This window comes from Quercus lobata, chromosome 6, assembly GCF_001633185.2.
Source record: "Quercus lobata isolate SW786 chromosome 6, ValleyOak3.0 Primary Assembly, whole genome shotgun sequence".
NCBI classification, from domain to species: Eukaryota; Viridiplantae; Streptophyta; class Magnoliopsida; order Fagales; family Fagaceae; genus Quercus; species Quercus lobata.
In genome coordinates this window covers 9,077,968-9,098,359 of record NC_044909.1, presented here as the reverse complement: position 1 = coordinate 9,098,359, position 20,392 = coordinate 9,077,968, and the positions used below count along the sequence as shown (strand labels likewise).

Here is a 20,392-nt window from a genome sequence, read left to right as displayed (position 1 = left end):
AGTAAATAATATCTGATTGGTACAAAATTTGACATATATTTTAAAGATGTAAAGAATATACAATCTAACGATTAAATTTTCGAAATATGTAGTAATATTAATGAAATTGAGTAAGGTTATAACCTAAAATTACAACCAATTTTGTAGCTAAACTTTGTCATTTTCAATTTATTTAGTATTTCAGACTTTTTAAACCTTTATTTTTTTAAATGCAAATATATCTTTTTTCTGAGTTATCTTTTTAAACCCAATAAACTAATAAAAATAAACTTTTACAAATTGGCACTAGTATTCATTTATGTTTTATGAGTAAAAAAAAGTATTTCTAAACTTTGGTGTCTATACTTTCTTTTATATCAAGGTTTTGGTTCTTGTTGGGCAATACATAAAATTTTGAGTTATGTTCTTTTTAGCATGTAGGCAAACCAAAATTCTAAATGCATTTTTTTTTATTTTTGGTGCCCGAGATACTTTTTTTTTTTTTTTTTTGAGATATAATTTCAACCTATAGTATCCATTTCTAATAATTGTCTTTTATCATTAGATCAAAATACCAATTGATTTTTGACGTTTGAGATACTGATTGTGAGAGGCTCAAGCATAACATTTTCTTGCAGATTAAGAAAAAAACAAAGAGAGAGAGAGAGACGAGAGCATAGTTTGCAGATAAAATTCCACAAGAGAACTTTTTTTTTTTTTTTTTGAGACGATATAGACAGAAGACATGGGGATGGGATAAGAGAGAGTGGGAAGACAAGACTTACAACACTAACACTTATAAAAAGGCCTAATCTTTGTAAATACTAGCGAAACTTATAAACTGAAAACTCACTCACTAATTGACCGATGTGGTACTTGCAGATAACCGATGTGGTACTTTAGACTATCCACAAGAGAACTATTGAATATAAAAATGTAATGATGAATGAATATGGCAGTATCAAGTGAACAACGCATGGGTGAAATGCAATGATGATTGAATATAAAAATGTCTGAGATACTGATTGTGAGAGGGTCGAGCATATCATTTTCTTGCAGATTAAGAAAAAACGAAGAGAGAGAGAGAGAGAGACTCGAGCATAGTTTGCAAATAAAATTCCACAAGAGAACTATTAAATATAAAAACGTAAGGGAAATAATGATGAATGAATATGGCTATATCAAGTGAACAACTCACGGGTGGATGGCAAGCAAACCACGTATGTCAAGTCAATTACAGTTTTGGTCATGCTTCCAAAGATTCATTGGAATTCAACCACACCTATCTGGCAATAATAATTAATTAATAGCTTACCACCATTGAAATTTGTAAGCTACTAAAGTAGACTTATAAAATTAAGAATAGGCACTAATCAAAGGTGAAATTTAATACAAGACAAACATCGACAGACAACCTTAACATATATATATATATATATATATATTTTTTTTTTTTTGCTAAACGACAACCTTAACATATTTAATATTGAATGTTTAGAAGTGAGCATAATTTACTGATTAATTAATTCCTTTTTCAATTGTCTTGTTTAAAACCTCCAACTTTGTAAGGAAACATATTTAATGCATTGTCTTCCAAAAATTTTTAAAACTACTATCTTTAATATAAATTAATGTAGATTAAGACCCCTCTAAAATTTATAAGATATTTTATATAAATGATTTGTGAAACCTTGGTTATAATATCCGACTCCTCTATTATTCATAGAATAATACTATTCTTACAAACTATTTTACCACATTTTTATAAATCGTTGATGTGGTCAGCTTCGTATTAGTTTTTATCTTGGTTCACCATTAACAATATTTTTTCATTTACTAATAATTACTCACCATATTAGTAGTTTGTAAATTTTTTTAAAAAATATTTGTATCTCTAGCATTATTCTTTTTTATATGTACTAGCTAGTCCCAAACCCTTTGCGCATGTGAAAAGTCAATAATTTTTAAAGGACAAAACTTATGTATAGTACTTTAAGTGTTGTTCTTTAGGTTCATTTCTTAAGATTCAATCGTGTGGCTACTTAATTAAAAAATACACTTCCATCTCATGAGAAAAAATCCACATATGGCTACCTAAGTACTGTACCTGAGTCTTACTCTTGTTTAAATATATAAAATACATATTTAATTAAAAAATTTAAATTATATAACTAATATAATAGAATATGTCTAACTTAATTAAAAAAAAAATTATAGAAAATATCAATTAATTTAATTTGAATTTGTTGAGTATTGGATTATTGGATTACTTCATTAAAATATACAAATAGTGAGTTTTAACTAATTTAAGCTAACATCGTGTAGCTCAGCATTGTTTGTAAAAGAAGTTAACAAAAAGCCAAAAACTTTAATTTTATGTAGACGTTATAAACTATAAAGTAGAATATAGATTGGTATGATATCTTTATAATTTTCATGATATATAATTATATATATATATATATAGAACAACATGACACTTAGTTATTAGGATACACACAATGGAGTGTGTATTGTCCCGGTCAAAACAAAATGCAACAAAAGATTGGAATAAGTATCATAAAGTAACTCCACTTCATATCGTTGTTATCCTATATTAACTTAAAAGTCTGAAATGTTTGCACGTCAAGAGTAGTTTATCTTAACTTGCCAACATCTTCTAGTGTTTTTAATAGAAACAATGACCTGTTTTCCAATTATCGAACTAAAACAAAAACAAAAACAAAAACAAAGAAAAGCAAAACATTTGCTTCCTGGGAGATATATCTAATACCTAGGATGGATGAATACTAATATAGTAATATGTGCAATTTCATCGAGTTGTCATACAAAAGGAGGGGGGGGGGGGGGGGGGGGGGAGGGAATCTTTAATAAACAAAGAAACGAACAAAAAAAATTAAGAAATGTGCAATGCCAATTACCAAGCATGAACATTGCATGTGCCAACCCCTGACAAGCCATAAGGCAAAATCAAACAACTACCTTTAACTAAAAAAAGTAATTGAATTAAGAAATCAAACACCTTTTTCCACTTAATCTTGACCGTCAAGGGATTAGACTCGTTGAAAAAAGTCCCTTTCATGTATACCATGATCTGAATTCAAGTTTAAACCTAATCTATTTATAAATTTTACAAATGAGTTTGAACATATAAAAGTCAAAATTTTACAAAATCACTGCCCTCAATCTAAATAATTTCTAAAATATTCATTTGCATAGCTATAGTAATTGTGTAAATTTTCCCAATCAACCCCAAAATACACTCACATTAGTTTATGTATCATGAATAAAAATACATATGTGCTATAGTAATTGTATAAATTTACAAAAACACATTTGTGCTATAGTAATTTTGTAAATTTATGTAGTTATCGTAGCATAAATGTATTTTTATACAATGATATACATAGATTGGTGTGGGTGTATTTGGGGTCTCATTCTATTTTACAACTGATGCATGCAAATGCTATTATAATCAAATCAATGTTAAATTGTACGGAAGGGGCTCAAAATTTTTGAAAAAGGAGACCCAAATATAAAACTGTAAATTTTTTTTTTTTCTTAAGACTAGGGGGCCACTAGTTTTGTCCATGATTCATGTTATTGGCGAAACTTGAGGATCCTACAATAAAGGGTTTTCTAATAAATAATTTAAAAAAAGAAAAGAAAAATGCTTATAATAGAAGTTGAATGAACCAAGAGCACATGTAGGTAAGAAAATGCATGAAGTCGATAGCATGGAAAAATCAGGGGGGTACATAATATTAGGCTATTAGCGTGGAAAAAAGGGCTGCATTAATTATTTAAACATAACGTAAGTCGTACTCGCTATTCACAAATCACATGCAAGTTTCACCAATTGGAAGGTGAAATTTTTTAAATGAAGGCTAATTGGCATTTATGAGAACTTGGAGTTGGAGGTGGGAAGGAGAAAGAATCAAAGAACAACGAGAGATTCTCAAATAACTTTGGAACTAATCTTCACTCCATTTAGGTTTGCTTGGCTGATTTCCTTAATGCAAGTGAGGACTCTCAACCTCAGTGTGAATAAAATATGATAAAATAAAGTCAAAAAGGAAAAAAATAATGTTAAAAGTTAAAAAAAAAAAAAAGTATTCATGATCTAGTTGATCTCATCACCTATGACTTCATTAGTTCAAATTTCACTTAGATTGATGACGTTCTTAATTCAAATTTCACCTGGACTACTTGTATCTATCTTGGTAATTGTGGATTGAGATTTAATGCAATAATTAAAAGAGTTGATGAAAAGGGTTGGGAATCTTGGAATCAAAAATAAAATTTTTAACTTTCAATTTTGATAGTATCAAAAGTGTTATTGTATACTTGTGCTTGTGCAAGACAATTCAATACTCATTCTAGTTTATGTCAACTGTCAAGAACTTCTTTCTAAAAAAAAAAAATGTCAAGAACTCATTAGTAATTGACTAGTAAACTACATAAGTAAACTAGTAAAGTCAATAAGGTTTGGTCATTCTTCCAAATATTCAACTAAACCTATTTATAGCAATAATTAATTAATGACTTATCCTCATTTTTTTTTATAGGAGACTTATCATCATTGAAATCAACAATAGTAGTTTGTAATTCCCTAACAATAGATTCTATATGACACCACTCACAAGTCAACTCAATATAGTTTCTCAAAAAAATAAAAAGTCAACTCAATATAATATAAGCACCCACATACAACCGTAACCTTAATATGTAATGAATATGTTGTGAAGTCGGGGCAATTAGCTACATAGTTATTAATTAATTTCATTTTTATTTATCTTGTTTCGAACATTCAAGACATCATCGATGCATTGTCTCTTGAATAGATTTTTTTATTTGTATTTTTTTGAGAAGATCTTTTTAATTGATATGGATGTTTACAAAAGTACTGCTTTTTTTTTTTTTTTTTTAATGTGATCTCAAATAAAAGGATAAAAAAGAAGAGTAAAAACTTTTTAAATTAAATCAACTGTAAGTTCTAAAATTATTAAAATTGCTTTCATTTATTTATTTTTTAAACGAAAATTATATTTAATTTGAAACATCCAATAGCATAAATGGCCAACAAAAGAATGGACCTAAATATGTGTGAAGCATGCATACAATAAGCAAGTCTTTCATATGTCTACGTTTTGATTCTTTTGAATCCATGATTAAAGTTTTAATCACATTCTTTGATTCTTTTTTTTCTCATAAAAAAAAAATCACATAGCTAAAAATATTGTAGTTTAGTGACATAGTCTACTCTCCCTTATTAAAAGTACTAGGGTTCAAATCCTCCCTTCCACATTATATAATAAAAATGATATAAATTTTTTTTACTAAAATAAACACCAATTATGTTTTAATAATTATTTACTTTTATAATTAAGAGTCTTATAGCTCAATTAATATCTCTAAGTATTTCCAAGAAAGAAAGACGTAAGTGTTCAAATCCCCCTCCTTTAATGTAACCATCAAATTTATCACAAAAAAAAAAAAAAAAAAAAAAACCAACTACCATTACTAGTGCTATTACTACACTTTATTACATTCACTTGAGGCCCCACAAAACTACAATGGATGAATGTCCTATAAGGTGAACCACACTTGAAATTGCAATTCATCTTGCTCAGCAGGCATAGCTTGGAGTGGGAGTATAGCGTGGGTAACGTAAGGGAAGTGGCCGCCAAAGAGGAAGCTAAACTGGCCTATTAAGTGCCCAGGGTGGCTTGATGCATTTAGGGTCCTTAGACGAAAACTAAATTGAGTTTTTTTTTTTTTTTTAATTATAAATTTAAATATGACTTTAAAAAAATTAAATATAACTTAAACTCTATTATCTTGTTTTATAAGCAAAATTACTAATTAAACACATGGATTTTTTTTTTTTTTTTTTTTATAGAAAGTCTATAGATACAAAAAATTTGAAAAACATTTTGTATCTGTTAATGTGGCAGATTGATAGTGGTAAGTAAAAATATGATGTTAGTGGTGGAGTTTGATGAGAACTAATAAAAATTTTCCAACTCAACTGTTGTGAAAAATGTTGTGAAATTTTTTGTATTGCGTTTTTTTTAAGAAGAGTTACATTCACAAAATTTTCACAATAAATCATAGGTGTTAAGTTGTTGCTAGTTCTAATTTGAACCTACTACTGAAATTATTTTTTTGCTCTAATAAAAATTTATGGATGTAGCATCTCTCTCTCTCTCTCTCGTTTTTTATTTGATAAAAAAATATTATTTTATTTATTAGCTAATATTTAGACTTAATTAATACTATTAGGATGAAAGCAATAACGTTATTGGTTAAAATTTAGGGGCCTTTTCTACTTACGGGCTTTACGCAACCACCTCATTCGCCTATACTGTTGAGTCACCCCTAAGCACAGCTAATCTTTATTGTGTACGTTTGGGTACCTCTTAATTTCGGTAGCTTATTCACATAGTGTTTATAAACATAAATATTTTATGGTACTTTTATGTTCAATGTGTGACAAAAACTAAAGTTGGCTTATTTCCCAAAAAAAAAAAATTAAACTATTTGCACACACCAAAAAAAAAAAAAAAAAAAAAAAACTGAGTCAAAAACAAAAAGGAATTTTTTTTTTTTTTTTTTGCCTTTTCCCCAAACAAACTCCAAAATGTTTTTTTTTTTTAATGTCAATTCCTCAATGGATTATCACAACCCTCTACCTCCTTTACCTAATTGCGGTAAGTAGTATATAAAATTTACAATAACATTGACTACTTATATGAGTATCCCACAACTTTGAGCCATCTAAATTTTGAACCAACTTAAATGGTTGGAGATTCAAGTTTAAAATTTCAACATAATCTATACTATTATTTAAGGGCTTTCCATGTTTGAGCTGGATGATTTTTTTTTTTTTTTTTTTTTTTTTTTGTTCCAAAATATCCTTACAACCTATGTTTAACTTGGTGAAAATGTTTCTTTAACTTCCACGTACAATGTTGCCTACAAAATAAGATCATTTTTCTATTGGTTTTCAAAATTCAATCTGAAATACAAATTTATTTTGTCATTAATTAGAATTTTTTTTTTCACAAATTTTTTAGCAAACCCATTAACTCCTAAAGTGAAGTTGTCATTCACCCTTTTTAATTTTTTTTTTTTTTAAACCCCACGTTTTAGGGTATTGGATATAAACAAAAATTAAAAAAAAATATTATCCTTATTTTCCTATCTTTATCACTACTTTGGATAACTGTTCCCCCTCCCCCCCCAATATTTCTCTTCATCTCTGAACGCTGCAATTGAAAAGATGGGATTGGTCATGTGATTACATGTAAGAACGTATTATGCAGTTTTATTATTAATATAAAGTTTATAAAGAATATCCAATTTTGTTCTATGATCTCACGTTTTGATTTAATGTGGTTCTTAGGAATGTTTGCTTGATTTGGTAATTTATAGCTTTGGTGTGATTCGGTTGGGAAATTATTGTGTACTCCCGGAGTACTATAAATACGTACTCCCTCCTTTCACATGAATGGTGAGTCCCACTAATTAATTTCATGGTGAGACCTATCATTCATGTGAGAGAATGAAGTACGCATTTATGGTACTGTGAGAGTACCTAATAATTTTCTGATTCGGTTAGTGGGACCCACCATTCATGTGAAAGGAAGAAGTACGTATTGATGATACTCTAGGAGTACCTAATAATTTTTTGATTCGGTCTTATATTATTATTTTTTCTAAAAATTGGGTTAATGTGTTTATGCGTATCATTTAAAAAAATATTTTTAATGTAATTGCAAGAGAAGGGCAAACATTAATTAATGATGTGGAACTATGTATTTATTTAGAGCAAACATCAATTATTATTTTTGTATTATTGTTAATGTAATTGTTTCCTGTTGATTTAATGAAGATTCGAAAGTCATACTCTTTCATTATTATTTTTTTCTTTTTTTTCTTTTTTGGAGAAAAGTACTCTTTCATTCTAATAACTATTTTCCGTTAATGTATATTGATCTTTTATGTTTTAGTTTTTTTATTTAAAAAAAAAAATCAACTATCTTCTAATACGTTACTTTGCCTTTTCTTCATTATTTCTAAAAGCTTATGTATTACATTTGCTTTTCTTTGCTGCAAAGAGGGAACCTACATCAAATTACATTTGCTTTTATTTTTATGAGTTGTCATTCAGTATTTACTTTCCTGTATTTGGCTTATATTTGATTTTTTTACTTTGTTATCATCATTCTTTCAATATCATTATTATTTTTTTCTTTTTTTGTCTTCTCTTTTTTTATTTGGTCGGTTTGATGAGTGTTTAATATTTTCTTTTATTGTTTCACTTTGGTGCGAATTCTTTTTCAAAGAGTGGGAATGACATTTATTTTTCTCTCTTTTTTTTTTTATGGTTATTGAGTTTGACTAATTATTTTACAGGCTTTTTTGTGATTGAAAAATATGGTAATCTCAAATTATAATGAATGTAAATTATTAACTTTTACCTAAAAAATAGAAGAGTTTCTAAGCACAATCTCACGCATGCTCAGAGGCTATTTAATATAATTGGGATCACTACTACACAATCCATCGAAATTTTCAACCCTGATGGCCTATTTGAATTGAGGAGAAGTAAATAGAATTGGCTAGAAATTAGCATAATTTTCGGTGCCTACTCTACCCTACTCTCTTTCAATCCAAACAGGCTCTAAAAAGGTTGCGTTTTACCCTAACAAATGGGCCGAGCTATGTGAGTTTGACCTAATTAGATATGAGTTGAGAATATTTGGTCAAACTAAAATGAATTTCAAAACCCATATAACATTTACTCTATCTTTTGTTGATTTTTGGCCCAAGAATAAAGAAAAATGTCACTTTACAATCCTATCTATCTCCCGGTTCACTTCCAGATATTCATTTAGAAGTTGCCAAGCCCAAAATCACTGATGGAAAGCTTTCTTCGAAAACCACATATGCTAAGCCCAAGTTAACCACTTCCTGGATTGCCAACAAAGCCCACATACAAAACCATCTTTGATGAAAATACATCCTTTCTTAAAGTCAAAAAGAAAATTTCACTAAAATGGGCTGAGATCACATCAAAACCAAATTAGCCCAATTAAAATCCCCAAGGCCCAATCAAAGAAAAAGGACCCATTGGTCATTATTCATAAAGACAAGTCCTTTCCTCGTAAATATAAAACGCCGAAAGTCCAACACAGCCACTTCGTCCTCGGCCAAACCCTCGGCCTATAAATACTTATTGTCCTCAGCGCTCACAACCCCTCCCTCTCTCTCTAGGTTGCTCGCTCTTTGTGTGTGTGTCTCTCTCTCTCTCTCTCTCAACTCCTTGTTTGGAACGATCCGAGAGTTTGAGCAAACATGTTGGTTTACCAGGACCTCCTCACAGGTACTCTCTCCTCACTATCTTTTACTTTTACTTCTCCGATGATTTAGATCTGTGTTTAGTAAGTGAAGCTGTATTGTTTAAATTATGTTTTCTTATTATGTGCTATAGATTTTAGATCTAGTACTTAGTTGTTGTTTTTTAATATTGGTGGTATAAGATTGTGGATCTAGAACTTAATTTTTAGTTACTGTTTCACTGTTAACATGCTAAACTGACTGATCCACACTATGTTTAAATAATTCTTGTTCCTAGTTATTGTATTTAGGTGAATTTGCTAATAAAATCATGCCCTTTTTGTATTCTATGCATGTTTAATGTTTTCCTTGGACTGATAATGATTGTGTATGCATGACTGGTTGGATTTGTGGGTTTTTTTTTTTTTTTTTTTTTTTTTTCTATGATAGATTAATCTAGGGTTTAATTGCAGCCTAAGAAGTAAGAAGTATTAGCACTCTAAGTCAGGAAAAAATATTTTTAAAAAAAATTCTTTGGATAGTCATGTATTTTCAAAACTTAGAATAAATATAAAATATGTATTTAAATAAACAAAGGGAAAATTGCACTTATCTTTGAAGCAAATAATAGGAAGTGAGGAAAGCAAGGTACAGCTTCTTGATTGGATCTTGGTTTACTACCGCAAGGATCCAGTCAATTATTTTACACAAAACTTGCGATATTCAACTCGTCAGTATCACTCGCCTGAACTTGACCTTTTTTGTGATAGTTCGGGCCCTTTTATTACTGGCACATCCATATATTTTTCCAAGATATTTTCACTTTGGTCCTGTTATTTTAACTTTTTAGTTTGTGAAATATGATTTGAGTAATATATTTGTAACATTAGCAAACGCACTCTGTCCCAAAACCGTCTTTTTGACCAATGTTCTGAGGCAATTTCTTCGTTTGCGATAGTAACAATGAAATTCTAGTTTGTATATTTTTATATTCTAGGATTTCCCAACTTACTCAACCAATGGTCATATTTTCACTGGCCCTCTGGTTATGGGCACATTAGTTGGGTACATAATACAATATTATCAAATATCAAAAGGCATAATACAATACTGTGTGGTACCATCAAATTATGTAGCACATTATGGCTTTCATATGATATTTGTTTGGCTGCAACATTATAATAGGATGATTTGCAAACTAAATAAAAATAGGGTATTTGATGGGTATCAAATTTACTGGAAGTACAAAGACCTTTCAACTTATGTTTGAAAAACTATAAAACTGGGAATTTGTTCATGAGAACTTTCATCATAGGATTTAATGCATTAAATCAAACAAGGGATGGTAAATGCTTAACTTTGTCAATTTATGTTACTGAGTTTAATGGAGTGTAGTTTATTTTGGAAAGTAAGGGAGTTTCATGTGCAATTTTCCCATAAATAAGACTTACATAATGGTATATGTTAATTAGTTGATTGTTGTATATCTATCAAAAAAAAATTTTGATTGTTGTATAGTGTCCTAATTTTTCAAGAATTTTTGTGTTAGTGGGATAGGTTGCAAATGCTCTCATAATTTAGGATGGATGGTTACCCATTGAATTGGGGGTGAACATTGCAAATTAACATCGAATTAAAGTGTTGATTGCAAAAGTTTTGGAGTTTGGGGTGTCCATTGCTAATTTGTCTATAGTTTAGGGTGGATGATTCTGATTAACAAAAGGATTGGTGACTAATGAAATGCTAAATTTATTTCAGTCATCGTCGCTGGTTGTCTGACTGTCTAAAATTTGTTCATTTATATCAGGTGATGAGCTGCTCTCGGACTCGTTTCCATACAAGGAAATTCAGAATGGAATTCTGTGGGAAGTTGAGGGAAAGGTTAGTTTTTTCTCAAGCTTTACTTGGAATTTCTTGAAACCAAATGTCACTGCTTTTTATGCTAGTAAAGCTTCTAATATGACTGTTTCAATTATCCTTCTATGATGTTATATAATTCTAAAACTAAATGGGAATGATGCTGTGGGCTTGATTTGGACGTTTCAAGATCGTTAGTTATTCGTTGATTGTAGTTTGCTATATTTTTGGATTTACTCAATAATTATGTCATATTCAATAATATGTGTTTGTAGAGAGTGGGATTCAATTTATTAATGATTTTAATGTCTTTTTCATGCAGTGGGTTGTTCAAGGTGCTGTTGATGTAGACATTGGTGCAAACCCTTCTGCTGAAGGTGGAGAAGATGATGAGGGTGTTGATGACCAGGCTGTTAAGGTTGTTGACATTGTTGACACCTTTAGGCTTCAGGTTAGTCATGCCCACTAGTCCATGTCATATCATTATTTTTGTTTGTTTCCTTGCTAAACAGCTTCTGACATTTATTATCACATGCTTACAGGAGCAACCTTCTTTTGATAAGAAGCAATTTGTCACATTCATGAAGAGATACATCAAGTTGTTGACACCCAAGCTTGAAGGGGAGCAACAAGATATCTTTAAGAAGAACATTGAGGGAGCAACCAAGTTCCTGCTTTCGAAGCTCAGTGACCTCCAATTGTAAGTGTTTTTTCTGTTTGATGCTCTTAATCATTGTCATTGACTTATTCCCACTTCATGTCTCATTACGCCTTTTGTTTTCCCCTTGTGTGATTTATGTTAACCCATATGCAATTTTGGTTTGTCTCAACTTTTTCTGTATGTAACCTTAAAGATGGCTTGTCTCAAGTTTATAACTTAATGTTATAAACTTTTTGCTTATGTTAATGTATGCATTTTATGGGCAAAAGTTAAATAGCTCAAAAGATGCTTAACAACTTGGGAACTTTTGCAGTTTCGTGGGGGAGAGCATGCATGATGATGGCGGTCTTGTATTTGCCTATTACAAGGAAGGTGCCACTGACCCAACATTTTTGTACTTCGCCCATGGTCTGAAGGAGATCAAGTGCTAAAAAGTAGTGTTGCGGGCTTCGAAGCAGTTGTTTCTGTAACCGTAGTTTCTATTACTGTTGGTTTTCTATTTTTTGCCGTTTGTTCTGTTGACATTAAGGCCTCATGCCTATTGTTTTCTTCTGGTTTTAATGGGTATTTTCTTATTATAATGTGACTTTCTGATTTAGTGGGTATTTATGTTTCAATTCAGTTGAAGAAACAAATAAGTTATAGGAGTGTCTTAAAGATTTTTTTTTTTTTTTTTTTTTTGGCTGAATAGGAGTGTCTTATTTAAAGATTGATTGGTTCGTTACCTGTCCTATCATCTTTGCATATGATGATCTTTCTCTATATAACGTCATTACCAGGGTAACTGTAGGTTAAGGAGGTTTGTTGGCAAATTTGTTGCCCGCTGGGATAGTATATAATAATATTTTAAAGAACTCGACTGCCAAATTCGTAAAATATTGAACTAAACTTCAATTTGTTGATTAAGAGTTGATTAGAGATGGTTAGTTATAATTTTTATTCATTGAATTTGATTCATAGTTGAAGTAGCATATTAATTTACCAATTGTCTTAAAAGTTTAAACTATTAGGATATGGTAAATTTAATCATTTAATTAATACTTTTAACACTCCTCCTCATGTGTATTCAAGATTTTATGTTTTGATACTATGTTAAATTACTTATTGTCCTAAAAGTTTAAACTGTTGGGATATGATAAATTTATTTATTTATATTGTTAATAATAGTAAATTTAGTTATTTACCCAATACTTTTAACAATGTCTGTCAAGATTGGTTTATAAAGACATTGAACAGATCTATTCTTGGCCTTTGCATAAAGTGGTTAAAATTTGTCTTATCTTGTCACTTCAAACCTATTACAAGTGTGGATATATCATATATATTTTTTTTTATCACTTTAAACATATCTTTTATGACCATGAACCAAGCTATAGAGTAGAACCATTTTCGTTAGTAAGAGCCTACGAGGGTTGGTATGCTGCGCAGTAGCCTATGTGTATTCTGTAGTAGTATTGCTGGAGAAAAACTGTATTTCTCGGTTCTCTTGATTAATTTTTGAAATGTGTAAATTTAATTTTATAGTTTGAAATTAGAGAATCTTGTGACATTTTCAATAAAATAGTTAGTAGCAGTAGAGGAGTTTTAAGTGGTCACTATGTTCATATTTCTTTTCTTTTCTTTCTGAGCTAGCTTAAAAATCCTAATGCCTACTAAACACCACCTCAAACCCACCCCCAAGCTCTCATGGCAATGGCAAGGGAAGATATCGCTTCGCCCATGGAAAACCCCCAAGCTCTTGGCATGGCAAATATGGCTTCGTCAAATTTGGTGGTATAGTGCCACTTTCTGTCAGCGTCTGTTGTTAATCCGTTGGACTAAAAAATGGAGGACAAAAAAATGTTGTTCTTTGATGAGTTAGCAGCAATATGATATATTATAACGGAAGGGGCATCAAAGTTTATACAATGGTAGCAATTGATTTATTGTCTTTGTGACTCTTCATGTGTGTTTTAAGGCCTTCTCATTCTGTGAGGCAGTGAAGTAATTAAAACATATTGGCCATGCCTATATCTACTACTTAAACTACTCCCAATTTCCTAACAAAAAAGTTTGTCTCAAGTGGCTGCCTATATTTTACAAGGCAATTGCTTTGGTATTTCATGTTTGCATGACCGTTCAACGCTTTTGGTGACTACTGAATAAAGGACAATGATCAATTGATTGCCGAGTTGTATAGATTGAAAATAGGTCTTCACTAGGCACTTCGACACTTTGTACCATAATTACACACATACAAAGAGAATAGACAATTTAATCTAATATAAGTAGATGGATTTATTGCATGAAATCTGCACCAAAATTGCAGGAAATAAGGTGCACCACCGGGGTGTTTGGTCTAGTGGTTATGATCTCTCACTTCTAAGGGTTTGGGAGGTAGATGTCCCAAGTTTGAGTCCTACAATGGGAAGCACTTAGGAAATAACTCTATGCTCTCAGCTCATACTCACTAGCATCCTCAATGGGGTTGGGTGCACAGTTATAACTCATCCAGATCTCTTGCTCTAACAAGCTTGGGCCTAGCAGGTAGGGTGTTACTATAATCACACCTAAGTGAAAAATGCCAACTCAAGTCACTCCCTTTACCCATTTTTTATTCATAAAAAAAAATATATATTAAAAATAAAAAAGGCACACAAAACCTTACAAATGGAATTGTAACAAGAGTGACAAGAATTCAATATAATATATGTGAAATTAGTAAATATTTGTTATTAGGTAGCCTAAATACTGGTTCAGTGCTGGAGCTTCTTAATAATTATCACATTACAGCGACCATGATGAGCACAGTAATCACTGACACTGCCTAGAACCGCCCTGCAAAGAGAAAAGGATTTGCATCACATAGACTGAATAGAATTTGCATCTCTTAGACTTGTGCATGAATGGAGGCAGGGCCAATTCTGCCCTCCATATGGAATTACTCATTAAGCTATATTCATAGGGAATGGATTTTTCAGTCTTTTATTATTTTCTTTTTCGTTTTATTTTCTGGGTAATGGAGTGGAGTCATGGTTATTATTATTAAGGGAAGTGACACCAAAGTCTGCTATACAATGAATGGAGATTTCATCTTTACATAACCTATGAAATGTCGACAAGATGCAATCCGTGCCAAATTGCTAGATTAAACAATGCCACCGATATTGTTCTCAATATATATATGATGTTAGCAGCCAATAATGATTTCATTTCCCAGTTGAATGAATGTATGTAAACTTTTATACCCGCACTTTGTAAGCTAACTCCTTGTACTTAAAACAATACTTCAAATACCAACATGAAATGTTCAATAGTTGACCCAATGAGCTCTAGATGCAGAAAGAGGGTTTGGACTTTGAGTTCCATGTGGAATCAATTTTAAAACTTATGAAAGGCATTGCTTTGCACCAAATTAGCACAAAAAACTAGAAATGTACATTATAGTCATAATGTAATTGGTAACTGGGTGCTATAGAATTGTACCTTTTAATTGCTCCATAACCACGATTGCCCATTACCAAAATAGATGCATGGTGTTTATCTATAGCCTCACACAAAACATTCCGGGGATCTCCTTGACTCACTTCAGTTGACACATCATCAACCTGCACAGAAATTTTAATTCATTAATTCTATAAGCTATAACAATAATTCTTACCATAATGCAAAACTTCCTTCTAGAAGGTCTGGCTCGCATATAGGTTCCAATTCTCCAATAATACTATGTCAATTATTTAGTATCTAGAAATATCATTTTGAGTGTAATTATGCAGGCCTTGCATACAATTAGTGCCATTTACAAAGGTTAGCAGCAACATGACACTCACTCAACCATGTAAGTCACATCCGGCTCAATAACATTGATCTTTTATTTTTATTTCTTTTTGTTTAGCGGATATTATAATTCTTATACATAAATCTTACACACTAATGTATTATTAATCACAAAAAAATTAATTCAAAAAATTTATTATATTATATTATTAAAGTGATACTAATCATATTAATTGTCAGTGACTAGTTTTTTTTTTTTAATAATATTTTTAGTAGTTTTAGCATTTTCTTATTTATTTATTATGCACACGAAATTGTCCCCAAATTGAGAAAAAGGAAAGATTTGAATAAATGAGTTCTACTTTATAAGATGTGATCCTAATCGATTGTAGATATGTGATTGTTACCGATTTACTGCTGCAGATGTCCTTAGCCTTCTGAATGGTAATAGCGGCTGACTTCTTCAAATCTGAGTCCAAAACCTTTACAAATTCAGAGGATCCTGTTAAAGAGAACGTCAAAGATTGAATTCAGTTATTGTACAAAAACAACTTGTAAGTTGTAATTCTTGATATTTGTAATTTGTTCAACCCTAGAAAATATAAAGCAAAAGAAATCCAAAAACAATTAGAGCACGTAGCAAAACAATCAACATCTATACATGGTTCCAACTCATTGACCCGAATTGTAGTGCTCACATGTAAATTAGCTAACCACAAAGCAAAAAAATCATAGAATGATGTTACGTCAATTTTGTCAATACCAGTTTTTTTAAGGCATCAATACCATAATTGAAAGGAAATTAATTTAATTAATAAGGCAACACCCACCCTAAGATAATGTTTAAAATTATGCTCAAACGCTTATGAATATTAATAAGTCGTAAATTTAACATGTTTAATAAGATTCTAAAGATTTGTAATTCAATAGACACTTTTTTATATTTCCATCATAGATGTCCAGAGTTCAAATCTTTCTCCACATTGTAACAATCAAATTATCAAAAATAAATTAAAAAAAAAAAAAAAAAAAACTTATCATTTTATTGTGTTTTTGTTAGCAGCAAGTATTGATTGATGAAAATCACTAAAATTTGAATAAACTTTACCAACTTCAGCCATTCCTAGGTAAGAAGCCGGCGAACCTATAGCATGAACGATAATGAGCTTGAATTTATGGTTCTCCTTAGAAACAAAAAAATGGTCTAATGCCCACTTCAAAGCAAGGAAGCTATGTTCACTTTCATCCACAGCCACCAAAATCACTGGCTTCTGAGTCTCTGCCATTGTTGCACAAACAACAATTTAAAGTTTAAACTACCCTCTCCTTCTCTTCCTCTTCTAGGTTGACAAATGTGAAAGAATTCTTGTTGAAGTGCTTTGCATGCCTTGAGAATTGTATTTATTTCCAGTTCTAACTATTCTTTAGTACTTCTATAACTGAACACCCTATTCTTCCGAGAAAGTTTATAGACTAAATGATATTTACGATGATAAATGGTGGAAAAAAAAAGTGATGTACTTTTCTATAATTAAACACCCTGATCTTAAAAGAAAGTTTGTTGACTCAATGATATTTGTGACGATAAGTGGTAGAAAAAAAGTGATGGGTCAACGTAGAAGTGGTAATCTAACAATCACACATATCATTAGATTGAGACCAAAGTTGTGGCAAATGGCATGGTTATAAAAGAACTATATTCTTTAACATAACAAGAGTGGGAACAACATTTTGTATCATTGTATAATGTGAGATGGTTTTCACGGTGGTGATTTATGAAGGAGATGAGGTTGTGGGGGAAGTAGGATGTACCTGATAAGAACTTCTTGTGTTTCTTGTTAATATGTTCGCAATTGCCGGGAGACAGTTGGCCTCTGACTCGGTTAATGTAAGAAATGGACGGTTTGTGGATAGGCTAGGACCATAATTTATTGAACAAATTTTTCCACTCAAGTGGTGAGTTGTGAATAGTGGAGATGTGAACATACTGACTTACATGAACCTAATACCATCTTTTTATCTATTACTCATAACTCGCTACATGGAAAATTGTGGTAAAAGTTGTGCAATAAGTTATGGCCCTAATATTTTCTTTGAGGGAAAATTGTGCGGAGTCTATTAGTTTGCTAATCTGGGAGAAATTATAAGATCCACATGGTGGATAAATGATGTGGTCCACCATTCCACTAAAAAACTTCCACATGTTAAAAATTATTAGTTAGAAATTTTTTTTAAACAGAAATTAATTACTGACTCAGCAATTTTAAATAAGTGGAATGGTGGACAAATGATGTGGTCCACCAGAGGACTCTATAATTTCTCCTAATCTGGACCCCCCTCCCCCTTTATATATGTTATTTTATAAAATTAACATTTCTTTGGGGCATAATTTTCCAAAAGCTCCACTCAAATTCATTACTTTTGTGAAAATATTGCTTAAAAATTCTTAAGTAGTTATAATTCAATTATAAAAAAAATATAAATAGATTATTAAAAATTTATAATAAAAAAAACTCCACTCAAAGTCATTACTTTTGTAAAAATAATACTTGAAAATTTTTAAATGATTCTAATACAATTATACTTACAACACATGGATTAAGAAAATTTATTGTTAAATCCAAAATAAAATACTTATTTGGTATGATTAATAAATATTGTCTAAGGAGTTTTATTTTTTGTCAATAAAGTTCCAATAATGCTCCTTTTGGAATGTGTGTTTAATATGCTTAACTTTTATTATTTTCTTGAGTAATCAAATTTTTTTTCTTCAATTTATTGTTATTTTTCTCGTTTTGTAGTATTTTTGTTATTTTTTTGGGATAGGACAGTGTGCAAAGGTACATGAGATATCAATTGAAAAAAAAAATCAATTGTTTTTAGAGATTAATTAGAATAATTGTTTTCTAAATGATTCTTCATTTGTGTATAAGTTTGTTATTTTTGGTCAAATATTTATTATCTATACTACTATCTAAGAGGTTTCCTCTATTTAGACTCCTACTTTTGGATGCCCAAAGTAAAATTACTAATTTAAAAAGTCTTAAATTTTTTATTTATTAAAAATAAAAAAAATTTCATCCACGTTTCTCTCCCTCCTCCACATATTGTAAAACTCCTAGTATTTAAAAAAAAGGTTAAAAAACAAAAACAAAAATTCCAGCCATAAACACACATTTGTCATTTTATCCAATTCAAAAGAGTTATCAAAATCTATCCAATCTTTCATTAAAAAAAAAAAAAAAAAATCTATCCAATCTATACTATTATGGGTCTGTTTGGTATCCACTTATTTTGCTGAAATTGAAAATTTTTTACCGAAAATACTATAGATAAAAGTAAAAGTTAGCTGAAATAGTACAATAAGACCCATAAATAGTACAAAATGGGGCTCATAAATAGTAGCAAAGCTAAGTAATAAAATAAACTGGCTTTTTAATTTGAAGCCAAACACACACTATTTAAGGGGCTTCCCTTGTTTGGACTTCTAATTTTAGATGCCCAAAGTAAAATTACTAATTTAAAAAATCCTAAATTTTAGATATATATATATATATATACATACATATATATATATATATATATATATATAAACAGGTTTTCCACATTTCGCTCCCTCCTCCACATATCGTAAAGCTCCATCTATTTATAAAAACACAAAAAACAAAAATCCTGCCACAAGTCTCTACTTTAAAAGTGTTATCAAAATTTATCTTAAAAAAGAAAAAGAAAAAATCAAGTTTCAACATTATCTCATTCTCAAAAAAAAAAATTCAACATATACACTTATATTAGGTTAAAGTAGAATTTCTATTTTGTATATATAAAAAAAAGTTTCAACATTATAACACAATTGGATAGGATAAATTTTAAAATAAATATATAAACTTCCCACCTGAAATTTAATCTGCCAAAAACAGTTTGAACCTACGCCTTTTCAATTACCCAATTAATTAATTAATTTTTTATACAAAAGATTAGAAAACCAAATTCAAAACTTTTTAAGAGATAAACTTATACAATTATCTTTCTCTTTTTCTTCTCAATCAAAAAACTTATACAATTATCATAAAAATTAGATAGGTTTCCCTATAATAAAAAAGTTAGGTATCCCAAAAAAAAAACCTCCCCACCCAGCCTTTTTTTTTTTTAATTCAAATTTTGTGAAGAACTCATATTCAACAACCGTATCACCACTTTAAAAATATAACCATTATCACCACGCTTCTTTAATTTTCTTTTATTTCTATACAAATTTTAGATTCAAAGAATCAAGGTTAAGCGGTTAAGCCACAAATACATGTCTTCACCTTTCTTCCTCTCTCAATTAAAAAAAAAAATCTCCCTGAGGAATTTTGAAGAACAAGATCTATACTACACAATAATTTGTTCAAGTACTTTTCTTCATATCATAAATAAAATCTCCACTCTTCATATTATTTTTTACTTTTAATTAATTACTTCAAACCATTACTATACGTCTATTACTAATCACATTTAACCCTTGATTTACTCTTATTTTGCCTTATTTTGTAGTCCATTTGAGCGAACATGTGGTCATCTCTCAAAATATGAGATGCCATATAAATGCATCCTACCAACTAGTGAGTACCACTGGTTTTATTTTACATTCTTTTAATCACCTAATTTCTTATTTTTATTAGCACATTCTTTTAATCATCTAATTTCTTATTTTTATTTGCTTCGTATTCAGTGGGAAATGGTTTGTAATAAGGATTGTCTTAAATTTCTTCGAAACTATGTATTTCTTTTGGCATAATTAAGATGCACTTT

General features: G+C 30.2%; 2 protein-coding genes across 2 annotated transcripts; one reads left to right on the top strand and one right to left on the bottom strand.

Annotated features, from left to right (window-relative positions):
• The first annotated feature begins 9,234 nt into the window (after positions 1-9,234).
• On the top strand, positions 9,235-12,507 carry LOC115994876 (translationally-controlled tumor protein homolog). The gene is made up of 5 exons (XM_031119186.1): positions 9,235-9,370; positions 11,132-11,205; positions 11,504-11,632; positions 11,724-11,881; positions 12,156-12,507. The coding sequence occupies exons 1-5, from the start codon at positions 9,343-9,345 to the stop codon at positions 12,271-12,273; spliced, it is 507 nt and encodes a 168-aa protein (XP_030975046.1). The 5' UTR covers positions 9,235-9,342; the 3' UTR covers positions 12,274-12,507.
• A 2,011-nt stretch (positions 12,508-14,518) lies between these two features.
• On the bottom strand, positions 14,519-16,990 carry LOC115993840 (universal stress protein PHOS32-like). The gene is made up of 4 exons (XM_031117814.1): positions 16,707-16,990; positions 16,006-16,100; positions 15,308-15,429; positions 14,519-14,659 (listed from the first exon to the last, which is right to left on the bottom strand). Exons 1-4 carry the CDS (start codon positions 16,882-16,884, stop codon positions 14,578-14,580), a joined length of 477 nt encoding a protein of 158 aa, XP_030973674.1. The 5' UTR covers positions 16,885-16,990; the 3' UTR covers positions 14,519-14,577.
• Between the last annotated feature and the right edge of the window lie 3,402 nt (positions 16,991-20,392).

Excerpts from the sequence above, each read along its gene's own strand:
- LOC115993840 (XM_031117814.1), bottom strand. The coding sequence starts at position 16,884 with ATGGCAGAGACTCAGAAGCCAGTGATTTTGGTGGCTGTGGATGAAAGT. Across the intron at positions 15,430-16,005 it reads ACATCTGCAGCAGTAAATCG|GTTGATGATGTGTCAACTGA; the intron begins GTAACAATCACA and ends ATTTCTGTGCAG. Across the intron at positions 14,660-15,307 it reads GGTTATGGAGCAATTAAAAG|GGCGGTTCTAGGCAGTGTCA; the intron begins GTACAATTCTAT and ends TTCTCTTTGCAG.
- LOC115994876 (XM_031119186.1), top strand. The coding sequence starts at position 9,343 with ATGTTGGTTTACCAGGACCTCCTCACAG. Across the intron at positions 11,633-11,723 it reads TTGACACCTTTAGGCTTCAG|GAGCAACCTTCTTTTGATAA; the intron begins GTTAGTCATGCC and ends ACATGCTTACAG. Across the intron at positions 11,882-12,155 it reads AAGCTCAGTGACCTCCAATT|TTTCGTGGGGGAGAGCATGC; the intron begins GTAAGTGTTTTT and ends GAACTTTTGCAG.